Genomic DNA, 23,965 nt, shown 5'->3' with positions numbered 1-23,965 from the left:
TGTTCTCCTGAACGATTAGTACAATTTCAATTGTCCTGTATTTAGTAAGTATGATGTACCGTTAGGGCCATCGCCTGCTTCCTATGAACGCGATGCGCGACGGTACGATGATACGATGACGAAGTGCGACAGTGCGATGACGATAACACGACAGTAAATACAGTAATAAGTTCTGAAATAGATCTGTGTGTGATGAATGTCTCGGGTAAGCAAGTATACGTGGAACTTTAAGAAGGGAGAATTTTACTATAATAAAACTATTTTACTGTGGGGTACGTACTTTGTTTATTTCAAGTGAGTTTGATCTATGCTGTATATTGAGGATTTAGAAATGTACCTAGTAGTGACTATGCAACCTCTAGGTTTACGGAAACGACACCATTAGAAAGAACAAAGAAAAGTAATGGAAGTCACATGATGATTTAGAAAAATAAACAACGTGTGTTCTTAGAGGGAGAAAACTCGTATACTCGATCCGCAGGCTATTTAAACTGGAGTTACTTTCCCTTCATAAATCAATAATAATCAGCAGAGGGCGACCTTGAAGTGATGCTGGATACATTGCAGATATAAAAGTGGAAACAAAATATCATTAAAAAAGTTCTTACACACTCTCTGATTGTTTTTACTGTCAAAAGTAATGGAGAATATATTTTGGAATATGAATCTGTTCGTTATAGGTGAGTATTGCTAATGTTTATAGATTTTCTGTGTAATGGTGAGAAAATATTTATGTGTTTTCAATGTTCTGACATTGGCACTCAGCCGAAATATTATATATCAGTACAGTTGTATGAGTGTATGTTGTTTTTTACGCTTAACATCATATCAGATCATATAAAACGTAACTGGAGACATGTATGCAAACGATTGTTAACGAGAATAAAGAACTATTATCGATCTATGTGTCTTAGCTGATAAGGTAGCAGATTGTTTCTAATCGCTTGGCAGTTCATTAATATTTAGACACATGTGCGTGGGTTCTTACCGGCGTTAATACATTTGTTCATGTTCCTTTATTACATATATTTCATATGCGTATTGCTTAATGCTATTGAGATACTTATGCAGCAAATTTTCATCAAAATTTTCCAAACTTGAAAAAAAAATCTCTTAAATTATATGTCTGATGTTGTGAAATAAAATACTATTTGAATGGCCTTTCAGTCAGTAGTCCAAACTATTGACCGACAAGCCATTCCGTAAGTGTATAATATGGATCTTTCTCACTGATTAACACACCAGGATATTGTATGAAGATCAAGCAAGTCGAGCACGAAAAAATAACAAAAGCAACAAAAAATGTTTTCGTAAAATAAAAATAGTGCATAAATAAAGTTGTTTAGCAGTGAATGCAAAATTTTTGTACAAATATATCTTGCATTCTGACAATTTATTGATAAGTTCTGAAGATCAATGATCCATTCTCCTTGCAGTTTAATTGCATATTCATGAGATGTTACATGCATGCTAGTATTTATCAGGGGAGTTCATTGTTACATTAGCAGAAATATTGTATTCACAGATACCTTGAAGACCCTTAAAGCTTTTGATTAAAATCTGACGGACACGTGGAATGTGCCCTAAAATTATAAATTATATGTATTGTAATTTTTTACATTATATGTTTCATATACGGTCCGGTGTGGTATCTTGGGTCTTTCTTCACCATCAATAACTGGAAAGTCAGTTTGACTTTAAGGAATAAAAAATATATTATAGCTAAAATCAAATCATTAACATACATTTGAGTATCGATCAAAGAAAGATGAGTCATTTTACATTTTACGCCTTCTGTGTGTATTTCTAACTTTTATAATAATACAAACAGTTTTTTTTTTGTTCAGGAAATGATTTTTTTTTTCAGTCTGATAGAATGATATAAATTATTAACGTTCACTTGTCCGGGACAGTCCAAATATCACTGTAATGTTGGTTATGTGAAATGGTGTACTTTCTTCATTTAATATAATGATTATTCTGCGGAATATGAATATTTCACTAGAGTAAATCAATGACTGTGACGGCTGCATTGTCTGTGGATCTCGCCCGGAATGAATAAAACATCAATTTCATTGTGTTTCTTGCTAGCTGATATCGACCAAATGTATTAATCATTCCATTTACAGAGAAAACTCATTCTCCCGAACGATTGCCCCTCTATCTACTCCCTACTGTGGTGTAATTTGTTATGACTTTCTATCGATCCGCTCCATCATCCAATATTGATTGATACAAGTAACTTGTTTAAAATGACTGTCTGCCGGTTTTAATTGAACCTAGGATTACGTATCGTATAACATGCTGCATGTTAGCATGCTGAAGCAAAAACGCGTGATTGTATCTCGTTATTCACGAATATTGAAGTTTTGCCAGGTGAATACATACCTCGAACTCTGTTTATGCCAACAGTGTGGCTAAAATTAGCTCTATCAAAATCATATAGCCTCACAGTATTCACAACATGTTGTTGATTTTATATCGTTGTCAATTATTTGTTGTTGCTTTTCTATAATAATTTACATTTTTCTGTAAAAATGCGGATGATTTCCCTCTTAAACAAGAACCTTGTGACTTTATACAGATATCTAACATGTCTAATGCGTATAGAACTCAGTGTAAGTAAGGGCATGGATTAAACTCAGATAAGGATTTGACAGTTTGTGTCCGAGCTATGAATTCTAGAAATGCTCGTACAAGTAACAAGCACCAATTTGCTGTAGGCTGGGGGACTTGTCGTGCGCTCGTCATACTACCTAACGAACACGCCACCGAGTCCTTTGCAAGAGCTAGAAAAAAAAACCCATGTTAACACCGGTCTTGTGTACATGTATGATGTTTGGTTTCTATACAGACCGAAATACAGTAATTTGGGTAAAATTCGCGATTTTAATTTCCGCAGATATTCGCGATCTCGTTCGTTCGCAAATTATAAAATTTTCGCATATTAAATTGTTATTACATTTAGTACAAGATTGTTTTCAAATCTCGAATTCTTGGTATCGTGAATAAAGCCTGACACTAACGAAAGCGAAATAAAGATGATTGCCCAGTCTGCAGTAGTAGGACATTTTCTTTTTTAACGGGTGGTAATGAAGTAGATATTTTAATCAGTATCTGTTCTGCGTGACTAACGCACATAAGAGTTTCTTCATTATCTTATTGACATAAAGAGTGTTTTGGCGGCGGTACATACTTTCCACTTATCTGCATGAAATTCGGCAAAGTACTTCCCTTCCTGCTGAAGTGTTTGTCAAGTTATGTAACTGCACTTGTGGTTAACTTGTATTTAATTGTAAGATGTTCATAACCTGTATTTGCTGAAGATGTTGTAAACTTCTGGTCTACTGTTGACTTTTATTTAATATTCTAAACTAATAAGAAATCATAAGGCACGGTGTGCAAATTCACTCCGGTAACAGGCAGCAATTCAAGTCACTCAATACATTCATGTAGCCTATTCATATCATAAAATGAGTCGCGCCATGAGAAAACCAACATAGTGGCTTATCGAACAGCATGGATCCAGACCAGCCTATGCATCCGCGCAGTCTGGTCTGTTCGCTTTTAAAGCCTATTGCAATTAGAGAAACCGTCAGCGAACAGCATGGATCCAGACCTGATCTGGATCCATGCTGGTCGCAAACGCACTATGTTGGTTTTCTTATGGTGCGGCTCAAATGGACATTTTTCTGTGAAAAAAAACCCCAACGTTTTAATTATACTGTAACTCATATATAGGGAATTTGCATATATATTTCATCTCTAGAAGAAAGATAATTGGGAATATTAATGTAAAAAAATGGCGATTGCATTCGTGCTATATATTAAAACGTAATTGAAATACGGCTAATTTGTCTGGGGCATATATCGATCATATTTCGGTTCATATCGTGATACAGTGTGTCATGACATATATAGAGGATATTTGTTTGTTTTGAGTGAATATGGAATATATCTCACCTCGAAGTAGCGCGAGTGAAAATATTTGAAATTTTCTCACTTCGAGGTGAGATATATTCCATATTCACGAAAACAAACAAATTTTCTTTTTATTTTATGCTCAGTTACGTTGAGATTTGTATTTTGCAACTATTTTTAATCTCAGCGCGGGAAACAGACGCGCGTAAACAGACATGACGTGAGACGTGCTGTGACGTTATAAAGACGCACACAACATAAAGTTCCATTTCATTTTATTTTTTGCTGCATAACGTTATGAAATTCTCTTTAGGTTAACTTATTTGAATCGAGAAATAAACTACAAAAAACAAAGTGCGACTACAATTTTCATCCTGTTTTAAGCAAATAATTTAAAATTCATACACAATGTAATGAGGGGGTGGTGCTATATCTCTCACAGTGTGAAAATATAGATTTCATATTTTCACAGTGTGAGTGATGAAATATGAAAATATTTAACTGATAGAATACAGTATTTCATTAGTTAGCATAAAATAAATGTATATTCAATGTCAAATGGTCAAGGTCATGTGAGCAGCCTCGGGCCATTTTGACTGCAGTGCATTGTTTACTTTCTATAAATTGAAGGACCGAGTGCGCTGGTTTTATAGTAAATATGCTTTCCAGAACAACTGGAGAAAATAAACGTTTTATATCTTAATGAGCCATTATTGAAAACATTAATTTTACATTAATGTTTCAAAACTATAATAGAAGAAATACTTAGGTAAAAAAATAACTATTTAAAGCGTGTCCTTTTCAGTAACTGTGCTATCATTGGTAAAATACGGGGTCCATGGTGGCTGCGTGGCTGATAAAACGGCAACGGTAAAGCCCTGCTTTGACCAGCTCAAGACAAATATGGAATCCCAGAATCCAACGGATATTAACGACTTTTTATGCGGGTATCAAACCTTTATATAATGTCATTCTGTACTTCTATCTAATTGTAACAACAGAGCAGATATTCTATTTACTGTGGTTATGTATTGTTCAATCCAGACTGCTTTACATAAATCTAAAGTCCTAGTGCTGATTACTGAATACAATAGTGGTTTTACGGCGAGTTAGTCCCATTATCAGGTGGACGTCCCCGCCATCGGGCTCTCCACGACGTCCAAAAGATATGCACAGACCGAGAATACCTGACTGGAAGAAGAGCTGACTACCTTTTCCATCTCTTCCTTCCTTCCATCCTTCAGTCTTTGACCCTAACCACTGTGAGCCTGATTCTCCATGCCGCCAGATGTCGCTTTGGCTTCCCGTCCGATGACCCAAGTGTAGCCACATGTGTACCAGTTTATTACACATTGTTATGATAAATATATTAGTAAACAACACTTTTTTGAGAATAATCATTGACAAAATAAAATAGTTCAATCTTTCTACAAAAATTGTATGATATTTCTTATTTCAGTGATTCGCAGAAAGATCGTCTTGACTGTGTTATTAAAGGTTTCAACGATTGCCGAGATTTTAAGGATGAATCTTTCATTGGCGATCTGAAACATGCATCAGGATTCCATGCAAAGGACCTTTTTCATGTTAGCTCAGCGGATGAGTTTTGCAGTAAGTTAACCCTTTCCCTGCTAAATTTCTATAATGAACTTGTCCATCTTCCATTTTGGACAGTACTATTAACTGTTAAAAGGGGTACTTACCAAAAGATACTGACTGAATAGCGAACAGTGCAGACCATGATCCGTCTGCACGGATGTGCAGGCTGATCTTGGTCTGCACCGATCGCAAAGGCAGAATCACTTGCCGCCACCAAGCTAAGGTTAAACAAGTTCATTTTGTAATTTTAGCTTAAACACAGAAGCCTGTGTTAAAGACCACATGAACATGATGGGCATGGACCCCGTCTGGATTTATAGACTACTGCTCTCATATGCGATTTGAAAACCTACAGTGTATTGTAACCTATGAGAAAAGACCACTTTCTGGCTTTTCTAAGCATGGCCTATATATACAGGGTTGACTATAACTAGTATCCACTGTTACGAGTTTGGTAGTTTCATTTTCAAAGCTTGAGGCATTGTATCCGTAATAGCATTCAGCAGTTTCCGTGTGATTCCCACTTTTAGGTCGTGAATGTAGACCATGCGAGCTGCGATTTCGACGACGGTTTTAAATGCTTTGAATTGTTCAGTTGTGTATCTATTTCATGAAATGCAAAATAGTCGAAGAACGTGTACATCTGTGTAAACACAAATTACTGCACTTCGATATTTTCTATCTGCATTTTTGCAATTGCCTGGCCATCTTACCTGAATTCTGTTCTAGTCTTCCTTATTTCAGATGTTGTTGTTAGCTCACCTGAGCAATGCTCATGGTGAGCTATTGTGATCACGCTGTTGTCCGTCGTTCGACGTCCATCGTCCGTGCTTGCGTGCGTGCGTCCGTCGCCAACATTTGTGTTTAAAAGACATCTTCTCCATAACCACTGAATGGATTTTGATGGAACTTGGCATGGATGTTCCTTGGACTGTCCTCTACCAATGTTTTTCAAACGGTTCCGCTTGATTGCACATAGGGGCCGCCAGAGCTAAAAATCGAAAAATCTTTAAACGACATCTCCTAAACTGATAGTCCGATTTTGAAATAATTTTCACACAAATGGTCCTTCTGTCACCGTCTACCAAGATTGTTCAAATTAAATTGTTTCGTCAAAAAACGGCCACCAGAGGGCGTGGTCACTTTTCCCTATATGTATATAGTGGAAACTTTAAAAGTCTTTTCGTGTGATACTGCTGGTCCGATTTTAGAATAATTTTACACAAATGGTCCTTTTGTGACCCTCTACCAAGATTGTTTAAATTATTTTGAGATGATTTGTCAAAAAACATGGCCGCCAGAGGGCGTGGTCACTTTTCCCTATATCGTCATGTCAGTGCAATAACTCAATAAGTGCATATATATTATATAAGCACTTATTGAGTTATTGCGCTGACATGACGATATGTATATAGTGGAAACTTTAAAAAATTTCTTGTGTGAAACTGCTAGCCCGATTCTAAAATAATTTTACACAATTGGTTCTTGTGTGACCCTCTACCAAGATTATTCAAATTATTCCGATTCGTCAAAAACCATGGCTGCCAGGAAACGTGGTCACTTTTCCCTTATGTATACCATACTTGTCTAAATTATTGCCCTAAGGTCAAAAGATGGCCACACCCCTGTGTCTGACATGTACTTACTATAGTCTACCGTAGTTGTTCAAATTATTGCCCTAGGTTCAAAGTGTGTGCGACATGTATGTAACATAGAAGAAACCTAACTCTGTACTTATACAAGCACACTTGAAGCCTTGTACACACGTGAGAGCTTTAGGGTCAATGACTCTCTTGTTTTGTTATCACTTACGTTTATGACTCCAGTTTTCATGTTTTTTTTTTATCGTTATCCCAGTATCGATGTCATTACTTCCTTCCTACATATGCAGTATAGGTTTCTTGTCTTTAAAACATGATTTTTTTACACAGAATGTGCACCAACATTTACTTGTATGGAAAAGATAGAGACGGAAAAGTTAGGTATTGACCTTGACGAAGGCCCCTGGGAGCAAATTGCCAATCAGGAATACATTTGCGGGTATGTATTATTCTTCAAGGTACTTGAGATGATTATGAGACTAACGGGTAATACGGATTTTGTTGTGCCGCCTCCGTTGCGTGGCAGTAACAGCGGGATCCCAATAAAGGTCTAATTGGCTGTTAATTAATAAGCGTCGGCGTTGATTTAATACAGTAGAATAACCCTATTTATTATGAGGTAATTGATACAAAGGTCAAGATCACAGTGACCTTTGAATGGAAAAAGTTTGCCCGCTCAATTTCTTGATAATTCCTATACTTGAGATCCTCCAACTTCATGTGAATATTGGTACTTGTTATTAATAGTAGAATAACCTGTGTCCTATATTAAATTAAAAAATGACCTTCAAGTAGAAGAGCTTGACCATTCAATATTTAACATTACCAGCATGCATCGATGCTTGCCAGAAACTGAACCCTATTCAGTTTGGAGGTCATCAAGGCAAAGGTCAAGGTCTCAGTGACCATTGAATTGAAAAGCTTGTCTGTTCAATATCTTGAAAATGTCTGCAGTGTCCAACGGTAGTACGTACTGAACAGCAAATGAACTTAAATCGTTTTTAAATCTTTTGCTGAATATTAAAACATTAAGTTTAGGTTCTAAAAGTCGCACATCTAATTTCAGTTTAGGCCGCAATAATATTGACTGTGTTGCCAAGTCACTTCCAACTTGTGTTGACTATTTACAATATAAGCACAACGAAACAGTTGGAGACAACTTGGAAGGACATGTGGACGTGAACAGCTTGCAGTATGCATCGAATTATGCTGAAAGGCAATGCAAAAACTGGCCAGATGGTATGATTTTTGATACTCTCACTAACTGTTAAAGCGCAATCTGGTATATTGTCACTATTTGTGTCAACTTCCGGTAATCGTTACAATTGTTTTCCTAATTGTACCAGCGAACGGTTACGGTACATATTACAGCCAATATTTGTTAAAAATGATAGTGTTTGAAAAATTTATTACTTAGTGTAATGGCTGATACAGACACCAGATTTAGCTCGAAGTTCGGAACTTTTGCCAAAACTTTTTTTGTTACATTCAAGGTAAGACTGTAACAGTTGTCATCTGTTGATACAGTTAGGACAAAAAGTGTTACTTTACTGACATATGTTGAAAAGCAAAGGTATAACAAAGATATACAATGTATACCTATCTTCAATTTAAGTTACCGTAACGGCCTGTATTTTTAAATCTACAACTTCTGTAGGAATCAATTTCTGAAGAGTGATTGTGTTGTTTGATACTTAACAAATGATAATATAAAAAGGGATTTGACAAGAGTGCCCTTATGTTGACCAAATAACGGAAGACTATTTTGGAAATGGTCAAATTTGTAAATAAGTGCGGAAATTGTGACATGGATTAATCCATGCATAGGCAAAGAAGCGAATAAAACAGATGCGTTCAGATGCGTCGTAAATAATCACTGAGGCATTCGGCTTTCGTGATTAGATTACTACGCATCTGAACTCAAACCCGTGTTTTAGTTGCCAACAAAGCACGCAAAACTAAAATATATTTCCCTTTTTTGTTCCAGCCCGGATTGATCAGTTACTATCATTTCTTGTCTAAATGAAAGAAGCAGAAAATGTTCAGTAATCAATAACATCAAGCATTTCTTGATGTTCGTTTCTTATTGATACACTAACAATTCACATATTAAATTATGCGCCTTTAACACAACAAAATTAATCAGTTTAGCATCACTTCTTTTATTATTGTTTGTGCATACTGTTGTTTTCCCCATAAATGTTGATTACCGCATGCAAACATTTCTTTGTCAGGCGTGGCAGGCTTTTCGACTAGTCGTCTGCTAATAAGAACAGCACACCCCTCCCAATATCCGAACATGTATTCAAATCGAGTGGTTTTAAAGATGTAAGCAGGGTACAAGTGATGGACTGTTCAGTTTCATGATCTCCTTAAATGTTAACTTTAATCTGTTGAGGTACGAATGTCATTGAGAACGAATGGCTCATCCATGCTGTCTGTCATCTGTTGAATACTGCGGAACACATAATACAAACTAAACTAGTAGAAACTTCTCACAGAAGCATATTTTCCATCGTTAAAATCGTTCGTCCCCGACTGGAGTTTATTAGTCTAAGAATAACTCAAGTGCCAACCTGAAATAATATTTACACGCATTAAAAGTTATTAAAACAGACTCCGTGATCTTACAGTTTACAGATACCGGGAATTATATCTGTAAAGGCTATAAAATGATGTGGTGTGAAAATTATTACTAATTTCAAAAAATCCAATACAGTTACCCAGCGTGAAATATGCCAGTTAGCAGGTTTAACGATATTTAAGTGTAATGGGAAACAACTACAACGGCGTACAAGGCAAAAAATAATTACCGACAAGAGTTGCAGTTCTCGTATATCTTACTCTCAAAGTTTGGAATGAATTTATTTAAGTGCTTCAAGTTGTTATTGTTGGTATCTTCATTTCCGTTTTATGGTTGAACTACATTAACCTCTATTTCCTAAAGCATATTATTTATAAAATGCATTGTGTTTATAGTGCTGTTACACATAGCCAGGACAATCCTTACCTCATTTCGAAAGATTGTCTTCAAATTGACAAAAATCAAAAGAGATTTTACCTGTCACAGTTGCTTACCTCAACAGCACATCAAAAGTGCAATGTTGTGATCTGCTGTTACTACTAATACTAAACTGGACTAATACTTATGATATAGTTTGATAACCAACTAAATGTTCATGCATCAACACATTTTAAAATGAAAACCATGATAAAAAAGATGGTTTATTACCCTGCAGATTCCTGATATTTGCTCAGTATCATTTCCAAGGAATTGTCTAGCAATAAATTAACAGCATGCAACGTATGTCATTTTAACAGAAAAAAAATGACTTACAGTAATGTTTGAGCTTGTGAACCTTATAACAAGCAAATAAACTCGCTTAGGTTGGCCTTTGTCTACTTTGACAAAAAAAAAGGTATCACGCAGTGTAAAGACACATAAACGGACAGGTTAATCATTCCAGTATATTGCTGTTGTTGTCGGAGTTTCCTGTCGTTGTGCGTGGTGTAATAACTTTTGTTTGTTGCTGCTTCAATTGTTAGTGACTAAGTCGTTTTCTATAAGGCATTTGCTTGCAAGAGGTACTAGCAGAAAGGGTAAGGGTAACAGGCATGGATACTGAAGAAGACAAGAATCCTATTGTGAAGCACAAGTCAGCACCACCTGTTGAGGAGAATATTGCACTGTATCAGAATATTTCGGGCCATAGAAATGGTGAAGAACAGAAGTGCATAAATGAAATTTAAATCTATAGTGAAGGATATGATAGCAAACATTACATTTGAAATGATGTTAAATGTTGCACTTACAAGGAAGACTGATAAATACCATATCATAACATATACAGGCATTCGTAAGGATGGTTATCTCTCTTCCTCCGCGATCAATCATTATCTTTACAAAATTTTTTCTAATAAAACTGGATTATAATATCTGTTTTGTTCAAAATGACAAACAATCCATTCTCTTAGAATTATTGCATGATGGGCATCACGCATACAACGATGCTATGGTACACTGGTGTGATGGCACAAAGGTGTGATGGTACAACGGTATCATGATACAACTGTGTTATGGTACAACGGTGTGATGGTACAACGGTGTTATGGTACAATGGTCATAGCGTGGATGTCCTTAGCGGTCTGGTGCAATGGTAACGCTACAGCATCCTGGTGTTATGGTCGACGATATATTGGTACAGCAGTAGCCGCAGTACAGCAGCACATGGATAGCTATGCACGATGATTCATTTCACTTCTTGAATCATCCAGTGTTGACTGCGCAAATCTAAGTCAAAACTCTATTACTCCGTGATGTAACTCTTGCACTATCTCTTAACTGATGTTCACTGATGTATCCGTGATGTCCGACTAGTGAACTATTATCGCCTAACTGATGTTCACCGATGTCTCCGTGGTGTTCCACTAGCAAACTGCTAACGCCTAATTGATGTCTCCGTGATGTCCCACTAGCAAACTGCTAACGCCTAATTGATGTCTCCGTGATGTCCCACTAGCAAACCACTATTGCCTCATTGATCTTCACCGATTTCTCCGTAAGGTCCCACTAGCGGACTACTATCGCCTAACTGATCTTCACTGATGTCTCCGTGATGTCCCACTAGCAAACCACTATTGCCTTATTGATCTTCACCGATTTCTCCGTAAGGTCCCACTAGCGGACTACTATCGCCTAGCTGATGTTCACCGATGTCTCCATGATGTCCCACTAGCAAACTGCTAACGCCTAACCGATGTCTCCGTGATGTCCCACTAGCAAACTGCTAACGCCTAACCGATGTCTCCGTGATGTCCCACTAGCAAACTGCTAACGCCTAACCGATGTCTCCGTGATATCCCACTAGCAGACTGCTAACGCCTAACTGATGTCTCCGTGATGTCCCACTAGCAAACTGCTAACGCCTAACCGATGTCTCCGTGATATCCCACTAGCAGACTGCTAACGCCTAACTGATGTCTCCGTGATGTCCCTCTAGCAAACTGCTAGCGCCTAATTGATGTCTCCGTGATGTCCCACTAGCAAACTGCTAACGCCTAATTGATGTCTCTGTGATGTCCCACTAGCAAACCACTATTGTCTCATTGATCCTCACCGATTTCTCCGTAAGGTCCCACTAGCGGACTAGTATCGCCTAGCTGATGTTCACCGATGTCTCCATGATGTCCCACTAGCAAACTGCTAACGCCTAACTGATGTCTCCGTGATGTCCCACTAGCAAACTGCTAACGCCTAACCGATGTCTCCGTGATGTCCCACTAGCAAACTGCTAACGCCTAACCGATGTCTCCGTGATGTCCCACTAGCAAACTGCTAACGCCTAACCGATGTCTCCGTGAGGTCCCACTAGCAAACTGCTAACGCCTAACCGATGTCTCCGTGATATCCCACTAGAAAACTGCTAACGCCTAACTGATGTCTCCGTGATGTCCCACTAGCAAACTGCTAGCGCCTAATTGATGTCTCCGTGATGTCCCACTAGCAAACTGCTAACGCCTAATTGATGTCTCCGTGATGTCCCACTAGCAAACCACTATTGTCTCATTGATCTTCACCGATTTCTCCGTAAGGTCCCACTAGCAAACTACTATCGCCTAACTGATGTTCACTGATGTCTCCGTGATGTCCCAAAAGTAGACTACTATCGCCTCCAACACGATGAAACCTTGTTTGAAATGCTTTAATGAATTGTATATAATCATTGTTCATTATGATAGGATTGTGTGGGTGAAAATTGTACTTCATGTAAGGATGCACATGTTTATTTAATTTTGCGCTTTTTTTTAAATACTAAGTCTATAGTCTGATGTCTCTAGTCTAGTACTAGTCTCGATACTATGTCTATATCGTTACGGTTATTATTTCGAAGAGTTTAATTGATTTTATCTATTTTCTAAACTTGAAATCATATTCATGTTCTTTAAAATAGTTCGACCTTAGAAAAGGCGAGACTAACATTCAGGGGTCAGATACTTTAGATAAAGTATGTGAAATGCCACAGTTGTACCTATCCGGCGTGGTGATACTTATCGCAATTATAAGATGTTACTGGACAGTTTTCCTTAATCAAATATGCCTTATTAGAATATATTATATACTTGCACCACTAAAATGGCATGAGCAATTATCCGCAGTTGACACATCATTCTTCACGATTTTGCTATATAACCCTGGTCTCTGTGACACTGTAGGTAGGGACGACGGAACACCTTAGCTAGGCGGCACTTTAGCTGCAGAGCGCCTTTAAGTAGCTTCCGGACAGAACTGCAAGATCATGGGTGTCTCTAAATTTTGGCATGTACGTTTCTAAAGTATAACTATTAAAATCTGTTTTATTTTTGAAAGACAATTTCTGAACTATGGATGAATTAATTGATGAAAGATATATTATTAATTCTAAATGTGCATCTAGAGAGAGAGAGATTTTATGTGTTACTGAAATAATTCATGATAATTTCGGGCATTGGATTGAATAAAGATTGAATGAATCATATTTAAAGAACTATGTATCTTATGTTTTTATGTACTAAATAAAAATCCACTATACGATCGACTAATGAATTTATAAACGGCTGACATGGTCACAAGGTGCATGTGACACCGCGACCGCGGCCGCTGTACGAGGTTGATATACGGCTAACACACCGTCGAACTACTCGTCAGTCCAAACCTGAGGAATAGGAGGTCAATAAAATTTTCTTTTTTATTGTTTTTTTCCTGCACATTTAATTTACGTATAGCTTATGATTATTGTAGTCACACAGATATGAGACAATATGCAAGGGCCACGTGACTATCTATCCGAGCGTTTGTAATTCCAGAATCAACCAGACAGCATAAATGGTTCGGATACCTGACGTTATCTCTTATTAAATGATTACAAATTTTATGTGCCCCGGTGCCAAATATCTGGGAGGCATAAAGTGTTTGGACAGTCCGTTTTTTTCGTTATTCCGTCTGTCCATTATGCTATCTTGTGTAGCCTACTCAACTCATACAGTTTTCACGATTCAAATTAAACTTGGTATATATCAACATCTGGTTGACATGTTGTCGGGACGTCCATGTCCGTTTATGGCCTGATTTTTTTTTTACATTAAAATACTATCTAATTTCTACAGATCGTACAGTTTTTATGTGGGTTCGAAACCTCATTTTGGGCGTCCTTTCCCATGACAACATTCAATACATTCCAAAGTGTATGCAAGATAGCCTGAAAAGTATCAGGGTATTTAGCAAAAGCTTAAAATGCTCGCAATTTTATTATCTTCTTTTTTCAAATACACTGAAGTTTAAATTGAAATGTGTTTTGTAGGCAACATCGCATTAAGAATAATTATAGACTTAGACCCTCTGGAAAGGAATTAATATCTGAGTGAAATACATGTACATGTATAACATAGTTGTACTGCATGTAATATAACTGAAATCACATTTAATCTAAAATTAAAGTTTCTTCTATCTGTATTGAAAATAATTATTATCTTTGCCATAAAACAATGTATTAAGGGTGGATAAAAGTGAGAGTGCGTGTTTGTATGTATGTGTATTGGGGGTGGGGGCAGGGGCGAGTAAAATTGGGCGAGTATACATTTTTATAGCCAAAGATTGAGTTCTTTGGTTTGCTCCGCTTTCAATATTTATAATCACTGAAGTGGTGGATCGGACGATAGTCAAACTAAACTATTATCAGCTCGGTCATATTGTTTTTATGTGCCAAATAGACATGCTCAAACTATATTAAATATACCTCAGATTGCATTATTTGAGTTATACATCCCAAAAATTGTACGAGGAGGCATATTCACGTACCCCCTATAGAAACTCCGCGCTCCCCCAATTGAAAATACTCGATTCGCCCCTGTATACAATGCACATTTTCCATGTGTATTAGAAGAGCACACTTTCCGAATCTTGTAAAAAAGAATACACTACAGTAACAACCATTAATCTCATAGATAAACGTAACTGAAATATAAAATCAGAGAAACGTTCAGCTTTGGAATTTCAGCCTTGTACCAATATGATTTACATTATTTCGTATTAGAATTGCCGACCATTCGATGGAACGAGCTCGAAATAATTATGTAACAGTGTATATGCTAATAATTAAATATATTGATATTATATTAATAATATGCGTGTATCCCACCCAACTAGAGGACTGTACTGGTTCTTCCCAGGAAAGACGGCTTCGCGTGTAACGGTGCTATACACAGGGCACGTTAAAGAACCAGACTGTCTATTCGAAATGAGCTAGGCTAAGTTAGCCAGACACGTCTGTATCTGAAAAGTTCTCCCTGTCTGTTCTGGCGGCTTTATCTCACTCTGTTCGTCTGGTCAGATCAAATATTTTCATTTAAATCGTCATGTTAAATATGAAGCAACTCGTTGTCCTAGCCTTCCTCTATATAGCGAGTAAGATATGGAACAAAAAATGGCAAAGATATTCCCGTTTGTTAAGAAAGCACCAAATTTTGCATGAAATTACTTTAAGTTATCCCAAATCCTACAAGAGGAGGAGACACGCTATATCTGCCCTGAAACCTCCTTTTAAATCAGTTTAAAAAAGGGAGGTAAAAATGTCTTGAAAATTATTTTTTTCCCCTTTGAATTGAAATTTATCTATAAAGCAATGTTTCATATGATCTAAACATGGATAACATATCACTAGCATAGACAAACAACCATTTGGTATTGTCAAATATACAAAGTTTACTACAAAATACTCTTATTTTTCAAGATACATACTAAAAGGGAGGTAATCAGATTTTACTGTATGTTAAATTTCAAAACTGCGTGTGAAAAGATGTTTCGTATGAAGAAAGCATGAAAGTTTGTATTTAAGTATTATAAAGTATACTGGATCAGAAATGGACTACATATACGATTTGTTGGCTTGAATAAACCAAAACATGAGGCCCCAAAGGGGAACTACCTTTTATTTATTTCAATTAAATATATCTAGAACAATTTCAAAAATGTTAATTCATTACCTTAACCAATTATAACCCTTGAAACAAAATTTATTCAATTAGATTTTATACGCATTCAATACACATGACTCAGGAAAAATAATATGAGGTCCTTCAAGGGAAAATTGTTAAAAATCATATTTAAAGGGCAAATTATTATTTCATTCGTTAAAATATCATATTACTGAACTTAACATAAGTAAAGAAACAGAATTCATGGATCTTATATATAAAATATCAAAAAAGTAAAAATATTCTCATGTTTAGGTCCACGAGGTAACCTATATATCTGGATTTATTAGGGCAATATATTTATATAAAAAAGAGAGGCCTTTCAATGGACCATTTTTATGTTACATAACAGTATATGCAATAATTATGTTTTCAAATCAAATGATTCATCCAAAAACCCATAAATAAAAGAAACTTATATTTACACCCATTCAATAGATATCTTAGAATTCTAATTCTAGGTTTTCCAGTGCTTCTCTAATACATTTGTTTGACAAACTTATATTTACATGAATGTGTTATTGCATTGGCATTTGATTGGTTCTATGAAGTGTACATAGTAATGAAAGTCAAGTGTCATAAATGGTCAATCCAGATTCAACAGAATTAAGCAATGCAAGGGTCACGATTAAGGTATATAGAAACTGGCGCCGAAAAAATAATCATGGTAGTGGCAAAATGGCGCATTCAAAAAGTCCTCCTACATTGCTCTGTAGAGCTTTTTTCCTTCCCTTTTTACATTTTCTTGCTGAAATCACATAATAGATCTATCCTTGACATATAGGAAGCATTTTCGCAATAATATGATAGCATGACAGATTTATTATGGAAATGTAGGTCATACAATTTGGAGTATTATTTTTAGATGATATTGTACTTGGTTTCATGGTACACATTTGTTTGCCGCAGATGCATAAAAACAAAACCACAAGGGGATAATTTTACGAGCAACCAGCACTGAAACACACCGGTATTTTCTATAATAAAACAGTTAGCTAGTTGTAAGCTGTAGCTTTATTTGGCTGTTCCAAACAGTTCTAGTACATGCTGACTAATTCCGTAGCAAGCCGTCTTTTTGCTATAAAAACAAGGACAAAAATCCAACAGGAAAAGACACATCCAAGAACGTAGACTTAAAGCTAACATTCTTTATAATGCATTATCTTGTTGTGATACTGTCTCAATACGTTTGCAAGGCATAGGATATCTTTACTTATGGCTATGCCGTTTTAAAAGATTCAAGAAGCGCACATGGCATCTGGAAGGATAGGTTGTTCTATCATACAAATAAATATCAAAATGAAGCCAGAGAACATATTTTCCTAAGCAATTAGACGTAATGAAAGCAAACCCCTAAGAGATGTTCACGTATGTAGCAAATAATATTGTATCAAGCAGGTTGTAAACAGGCATTTATAGCATGCATTGACATTGCTAATCCTGTCAACTGGAAATGGTCAAGAGAACTGGTACTTGGCTTTGACTATGTAATATGCTTCATAATTAGCTGCTATAAGTTGGAGGAAACTCATCACTGTAACTACAAGAATACATACAAAGTCAGACATAAATGCATCAAGCCAATCCGGTGTACTTAGACATTTTGCAGACGTGTGCTAGAGAGTGAAATACATGTACTGGCAAATTACAGTTTTAGTTAAATATTCAAATGGCTGTTACACATAAAACTAAAAGTTGTTTGATTAGGGTATCCTGATCGTAACTTTTCTTTCAACTTTTGTAAGTTTATCAGATACATGATATTATTATATGGGCCAATTTGGAACCTAAGACAGAAAATACACTATTTCGTTATTTATCAAAATATGCAAAATAACTGTAGCTCAGTATATTTTAAGGATACATTGTTTATAAACTAATCGATTAATCTTTATTTTAAAAAAAATACATCTAACTCTATTTGGTATGACTTCCTTTATTTCTGTATCATATTTTCATATTAAACATATTTTTATATTAACTATTTGCGTTCTTGGGAAATCACTGCTCTTTGGAGTGGTTCAGTGAGGGAGACCGTCTAGTGGTAAAGGTGTTGTCAGATAAATAGGAAGGTCGTTGGTTAAAACCGTACAAAGGTTAATCTATCATACAATACCAGTACTATTTTTAAATAGCTGATTCTAAAACTTTACATCTTAATCAAATTCAAATGAATTAAAATCATTGAATATAGTATAAATTAGCAATAATAAATAAAACAATACATTTAGCTCACATTCCATTTTCTTTTGTTGTAAAGAAAGCATTAGGATGATCGTATGCTTTAGCTTGAAGTCATTAATTGTCTTGAAAAACATAGAAATTATGTTTTGTATAATACGTTTTACATGAATTTACATTAGTTATTGAATTAACAAAAAAAAAAACACAAAATAACCCCTTTTTTAGCTACTCTTTTGAATGCTTAAGTTAATAATAATATTCATAGGGAAATTGAACTATCGGTACTCCATGTAAAGTATAAGTACTGTAAAGTTGATTGTATGAATTACAGCATGTACCTATATGTGAACTTGTTTTATAAAATACCCTTAATGAACCTCAAAATGTAAAGAATGTTTAAATAATATTTTGATATAATTCTAAAAATACCAAAATAAGTTTTGTTTACCAGAGTGATATAATATTCACACTTAAAGATAAAGTCATCCCGTAAATGAAATTTTTAAACAATTTCCCCCCTTTCAGGGCCTGATCTATGTCATTTGTCAGTGTCCTATATAATAAATGTGTATAAAATGTAACTAAATAAATATCATGTCAATAATAGTTACTTATCTAGGTTGTAAATTAACCTTTTGGACATTGCTTACAAAAATATATGATTAAAATACATAGAATATAGGTCCCTTTTTGGGGCCTCATTTTAAGCTAATTGAGGTTAGGGAACAGCGTGTCTCCTCCTGTTTTTGGATTCAGCATACTTCAAAATAGTTACATACAAAGTTTGGTGCTTTCTTCACAAAAGGAAACATCTTTTTCCTATAACCTACTCACTAATAGAGTCTATATGACTATGTCAAGATATTTGAAATACTATCGCCCCGAGCTAGATGTATTAATCCATGCAATGTTACCTGCAGATGATTATAAACTAAGGCATTATAAACAATGAATGTTATCTTTACAAATGGATTAATCCATGTTTATATGATGTAAATTTTTCAAAAATTGAGAATAAATACAGCGGTCTTCCAATTGTCAATTTATCTTACTTCGGCGACTGATATGTACACTGAATCTTGTCATATCGCTGACACATTGCTAGATATCTAGGGTGAAAGACAAACGTGTTCAACAGCTACTGAGCAGTCCTAGAAGTCGTCAGGTCGCACCATTTATTCTAGCCATACGCAAAATGTTCGCGGGCCCACTCCGGACCCGGTTGATGGCAGGAAGATACCCCTCCCAAACCCATACCCTCTGTCGCCCCAATGTTCAAATCGTCCCTACGCCCCTGACACTTGGAAAAAAATCGAAATGAAAGCTTTTTATTCGTTTCTTTGGCAATGCATAAATTAATCCATGTCAAAAGTCCAACATCTATTGAAAAATTTGGTCATTTCCTAAATAGTTCTTCGTTATTTGGTCAAAACAAGGACACCCTAAATGGTGTATACTACCCCCAAACAGGGATTGTTTTGTCATGTATCCCTTTTTATAAAATCATCAGTTATTTATTAAATGTTCTCATTTATTGCTTCATTGTCTATTACTTTATTTTCAGAGGATAATGACCATGTTTGTACAATGAAAAGGGTAGGCTGGCAGTCTGTAGAATACTGTCATGATGATATAGATCATCTTGTAAAAGATTCTGATAAAATATGCGGGTAGGTAAACCATTTTTCAAAAAAATCTGACTGGTAGACAATCTTATAAAAGGCTCTGATATGATATGCGGACATCTTGTAAACATTTCTGATAAAATACTAGTATGCGAAAAGGTGGACAAATGTTTTGGTAAAAAATGCGGGCAGATAGACAGTCTTTTGAAAGGTTCCGAGCTAATACGCAGGACAGGTAGGTCATCTTGTAAAATATTGTGATGAGAAATTTCTTACACCGTGAAATATGCATAAACTAGCGTTTTTTAATTTCTTTTAATTTCAGAATGCGATCATGTGTTGAAAAGGCGATGTCTACTTGCCCAAAAGGTGAAATGGAATATTTTATCGACGCCATCAATGTATTCAGCGACACCAAGATCAGTACAGTAAAATGTTCGTCAGCTAAAGGCATAGTTGCCTCGATGTTCAGTACAATCTTCCTATGTTTAGTGTGTATTCTATTCTAGAGTTATTCCATTTCCTAGGTTTGCTTTTATACATCGTTGTAGTTACCTCCAAGTCAATAGCTCAATAAACTACGACCCGCATTCATCAACGCTTTTAACTTTGAATTTGAAAGGTCTTGAAGTATTTTCATGAAACTTCACTTGAAGATAATTGCTGTAATAAGTCTTTTCAGGAAAAGGTCTGTACATTTGCAAAATGATTATTTTCTCTATTTGGAATACCGGTTTGAATCGTTGATAAATATGGGCCCAGGACCTTATGATTATTAGTATAACTGAAATAGTTGATACATACAACATTTGCTGATCCAAAACTAAACATTTTTTTATATATGTATATCGTTTTGACCTTCAAGAAGGTCAATAAACCAAAAATAATTGGTGCACGCATTATTTGCTGTTTCAAAACCAAAACAATTGATGAGAAGTTATCCTTGATGAAAGGCCCTTTGAATATATGTTTAACTCACATAGCATTCACTGAGTTTGAACTATAGACAAAACAATATTTTATTCAGTCCTAGATATAAATAGATATCGAATGATGAACATAACTTGATGTGAGCGCTGATGGATGGTAATTATGCTTTATGCAAAATACTTGTAGTGTAACTGTGTATCAAAACTGTGTTAGTTTTTTTTTCTACCTTTTTAACATAATATTAAATGGAATCTGTAAATGCAAAAAATACATTGAAAACTTTATCCTGAAAACACATGTTTTTATCTCGTTTAACTTTTCATTTTAAATTCAAAACTAGACACATGTATACATTCAAGCCTCGGCACATTCGATGACCTCGTTGTATCTCAGCAAACCCTTTTAATAAGCAAAAGTGCCTTTTAAAATAAGGCATACGTGTCCATGAACATTTTTTTTTATAATTGAGAGACAATTTACAGAAGATTTATTTATTTCATAGCTTACATGAGGAAGATTACAATGTTAATTTAGAACTGGGCCTAGAGATTTTTTCTGAGCATTTACTGTTACAGTAGGCCTATATGATGTAGTAGAATGATGCGACATAACTTTCCTCTTTTTCAACTTCAATATCACGACATAATTCTCCACTTTTGAATTTCAATAACACCACACATTTTACCTCTGAATTTCAATATTACCATTTTTACAAGTTAAGACCCTTTTAGCATCTTTGGCATCTCTCAGACATTACAAAGTGTAGAAAGTCTAATCATAGTTTATCACATTTTCACTTGTATATGAATTACTCTGTTAAATGGGTATCAATGCATTGTTTCTGTGAAACAGATCAAAGATACGTTAAGTCAATTAAAAGAAACAGAAATCTTTATTTTTGGCATTCTATTTAACAATTTCATGCTGCCAAAGTCCCTATTTCACAAGATCTTAAGTTGCGTCAAATCGCCAATAGAAATTTGACCCTGGGGATCTTATAATCTTAACTAGTCGGTGGAGAGAAAATAAATGGTATGTTACTGGGTTTGTTACAATCTACATCACCCCTAACTTGTCATATATACTATAATATAGCTTAGTTTTACGCATTTGTATCATATAAGTACTATACATGAAAACTTACGTTTATATGATAATTCTCTGACAAAGTTGAACATCCATTTAGGCAGTATAATTGTGTTTTTGTACATTTATATATTTTTAGGTTTACTTGTATGATGAGATATATTGACATGTGTATATGTTGCTTAGATATATAGAGCATCTCCTTTTTTAGAGAAAACCATATGTTATTAAATGAATTCTTGTTTGGTTGAAGGTATCATTGCTCATAATTGTGTGTATCTCTTCTGTTCTGATCTATATTAAGTGTGTAAAGCGCCTTTGAGCGTATTTATTATAAAAAGGGCGCTATATAAATGTGGTTTAATGTATAGTATAAAGGTCCGAGGTGTTCACTACTTTATCTACTTATGAAGCCTTACCATGCTGGGCACGATTGATTCTGCCTTTGCGACCAGTGTAGATCATGATCTACAACTGTTCGCTATTCAGCAAGTATCCTTTTGGTAAGCACCCCTTTCAACGGTTAATGGTACTGTCCAAATTGGAAATGGACAAGTTCATTATAACAGAAATTTGGCAAGGTAAGAGTTAAGCTATCCAGTGGATAACTTGGTTCGTATCTGTGTATGATAATACATAATAACTCTATTTGTAACAATAACATTTGTGATATTGAACAGATTTAGTGACGATTCTATTTGTTTCATTGATGTATTTGAAGCACGAAAGTTTTAATATTTAACCAGCACACAACTTAACCTTTTGAGAGATTATAGTTGAAGTACAGAGCGGTTCAGACATTTTGTATGTTTTCAATGTTGGAATAATAACATTGATATTGGGAAAAGAATTTTGTCTAGGAACACCAAAAGTAGTCACATTTAATAAACATATTGTTCTTTTGCACTTTTTCATTATGAGGTGAAGGGCCTATCATTACTATGAGCCAAGTCACATCTGAACCGGTCACTGTATGATATCCTGAAATTGATTTATGCCTTATTGCTTGAAAAATTTTCATAGTGGCATGCATGTTTTTCAGACAGTTCTTTTTACATATCGTTTTGACATCATTCCTTAATTATTTAAAGTTCTTCCATTTGTATGTTAGATTCACATTATGTAGTATCCAGAGCGGTTGTATATAAGATCGAAATTTAATCCAAGTTTCTAGTTAAAAAGCGCAACTTCCGTATTTAAAATGAGGAAACATTGATAAGAAAACCATAAATGTTACAATAGCACATGCATATAGATTCACTATAAGCACACCATGTCGGAATTTTTAAATCACGTAATATGAGCTATTTTATGGCCATAAAATAGCGGTCAAAACTTCTGTCTGTATTTTCATATCTATTTGTGACAAATAAGCAATAATTATTCAATTACTACGAAAAAAAACCTTATATATGTTTTTATTTCTAACTTTGAATTGTGCTGTGTATTTACACATTTTTGTATATTATATTGTCAGTCAGATATTGTGTGAGTATCTGTTGTAATAAAACTGGTGTGAAAGAACCTCTAATTTGTTGTTCTCTTTTTGTATTGTTTCCTTTTTTTCTCTTTGTTTCTGTTATTGATTTTGTTAAAGTATTTCAATGGTTAAAATTAATTACAGCAGAATAAGTACAACAAACACAAATGACTGCCTTTTAAGCACTGATTTCTGAAGGCGCGTATTTAAGAGCGGAAAAATTAAGACATTAAACAGAAATGACGTCATGATGTCTTAAAAGTACAAAACATATTAGACTTTGAAATAACTAAATGTAGTGAGTTGATGCGCAAGACAGTGATCAGAAAGTGACTAAATCAAAGAACTTAGAGTAACAGCATAAATAAGACAATGATCTGTTCATCTGGTAATGCTAGACTGTGCACAGATATTTACTTCTTGAAACATTTATTCTGAAAATAAGAGGATGTGGATATTTTGACGGAAGAGAAACGGCAGAAAATGCATTTTATTAAACTTTTATTAAGTAACTCTAAAGGTGCCTTATT

At 35.2% G+C, this 23,965-nt stretch overlaps 1 protein-coding gene across 1 annotated transcript; it reads left to right on the top strand.

Annotated features, from left to right (window-relative positions):
• The first annotated feature begins 517 nt into the window (after positions 1-517).
• LOC123554374 (uncharacterized) lies at positions 518-23,479 on the top strand. Its single transcript, XM_045344469.2, has 7 exons — positions 518-680; positions 4,727-4,868; positions 5,381-5,532; positions 7,452-7,560; positions 8,188-8,360; positions 19,879-19,984; positions 20,265-23,479. Exons 1-7 carry the CDS (start codon positions 641-643, stop codon positions 20,446-20,448), a joined length of 906 nt encoding a protein of 301 aa, XP_045200404.2. The 5' UTR covers positions 518-640; the 3' UTR covers positions 20,449-23,479.
• The last annotated feature ends 486 nt before the right edge of the window (positions 23,480-23,965 follow it).

The sequence above is a fragment of the Mercenaria mercenaria genome, chromosome 7 (assembly GCF_021730395.1).
Source record: "Mercenaria mercenaria strain notata chromosome 7, MADL_Memer_1, whole genome shotgun sequence".
Lineage (NCBI taxonomy): Eukaryota > Metazoa > Mollusca > Bivalvia > Venerida > Veneridae > Mercenaria > Mercenaria mercenaria.
This window is presented reverse-complemented; position numbering and strand designations above follow the sequence as displayed.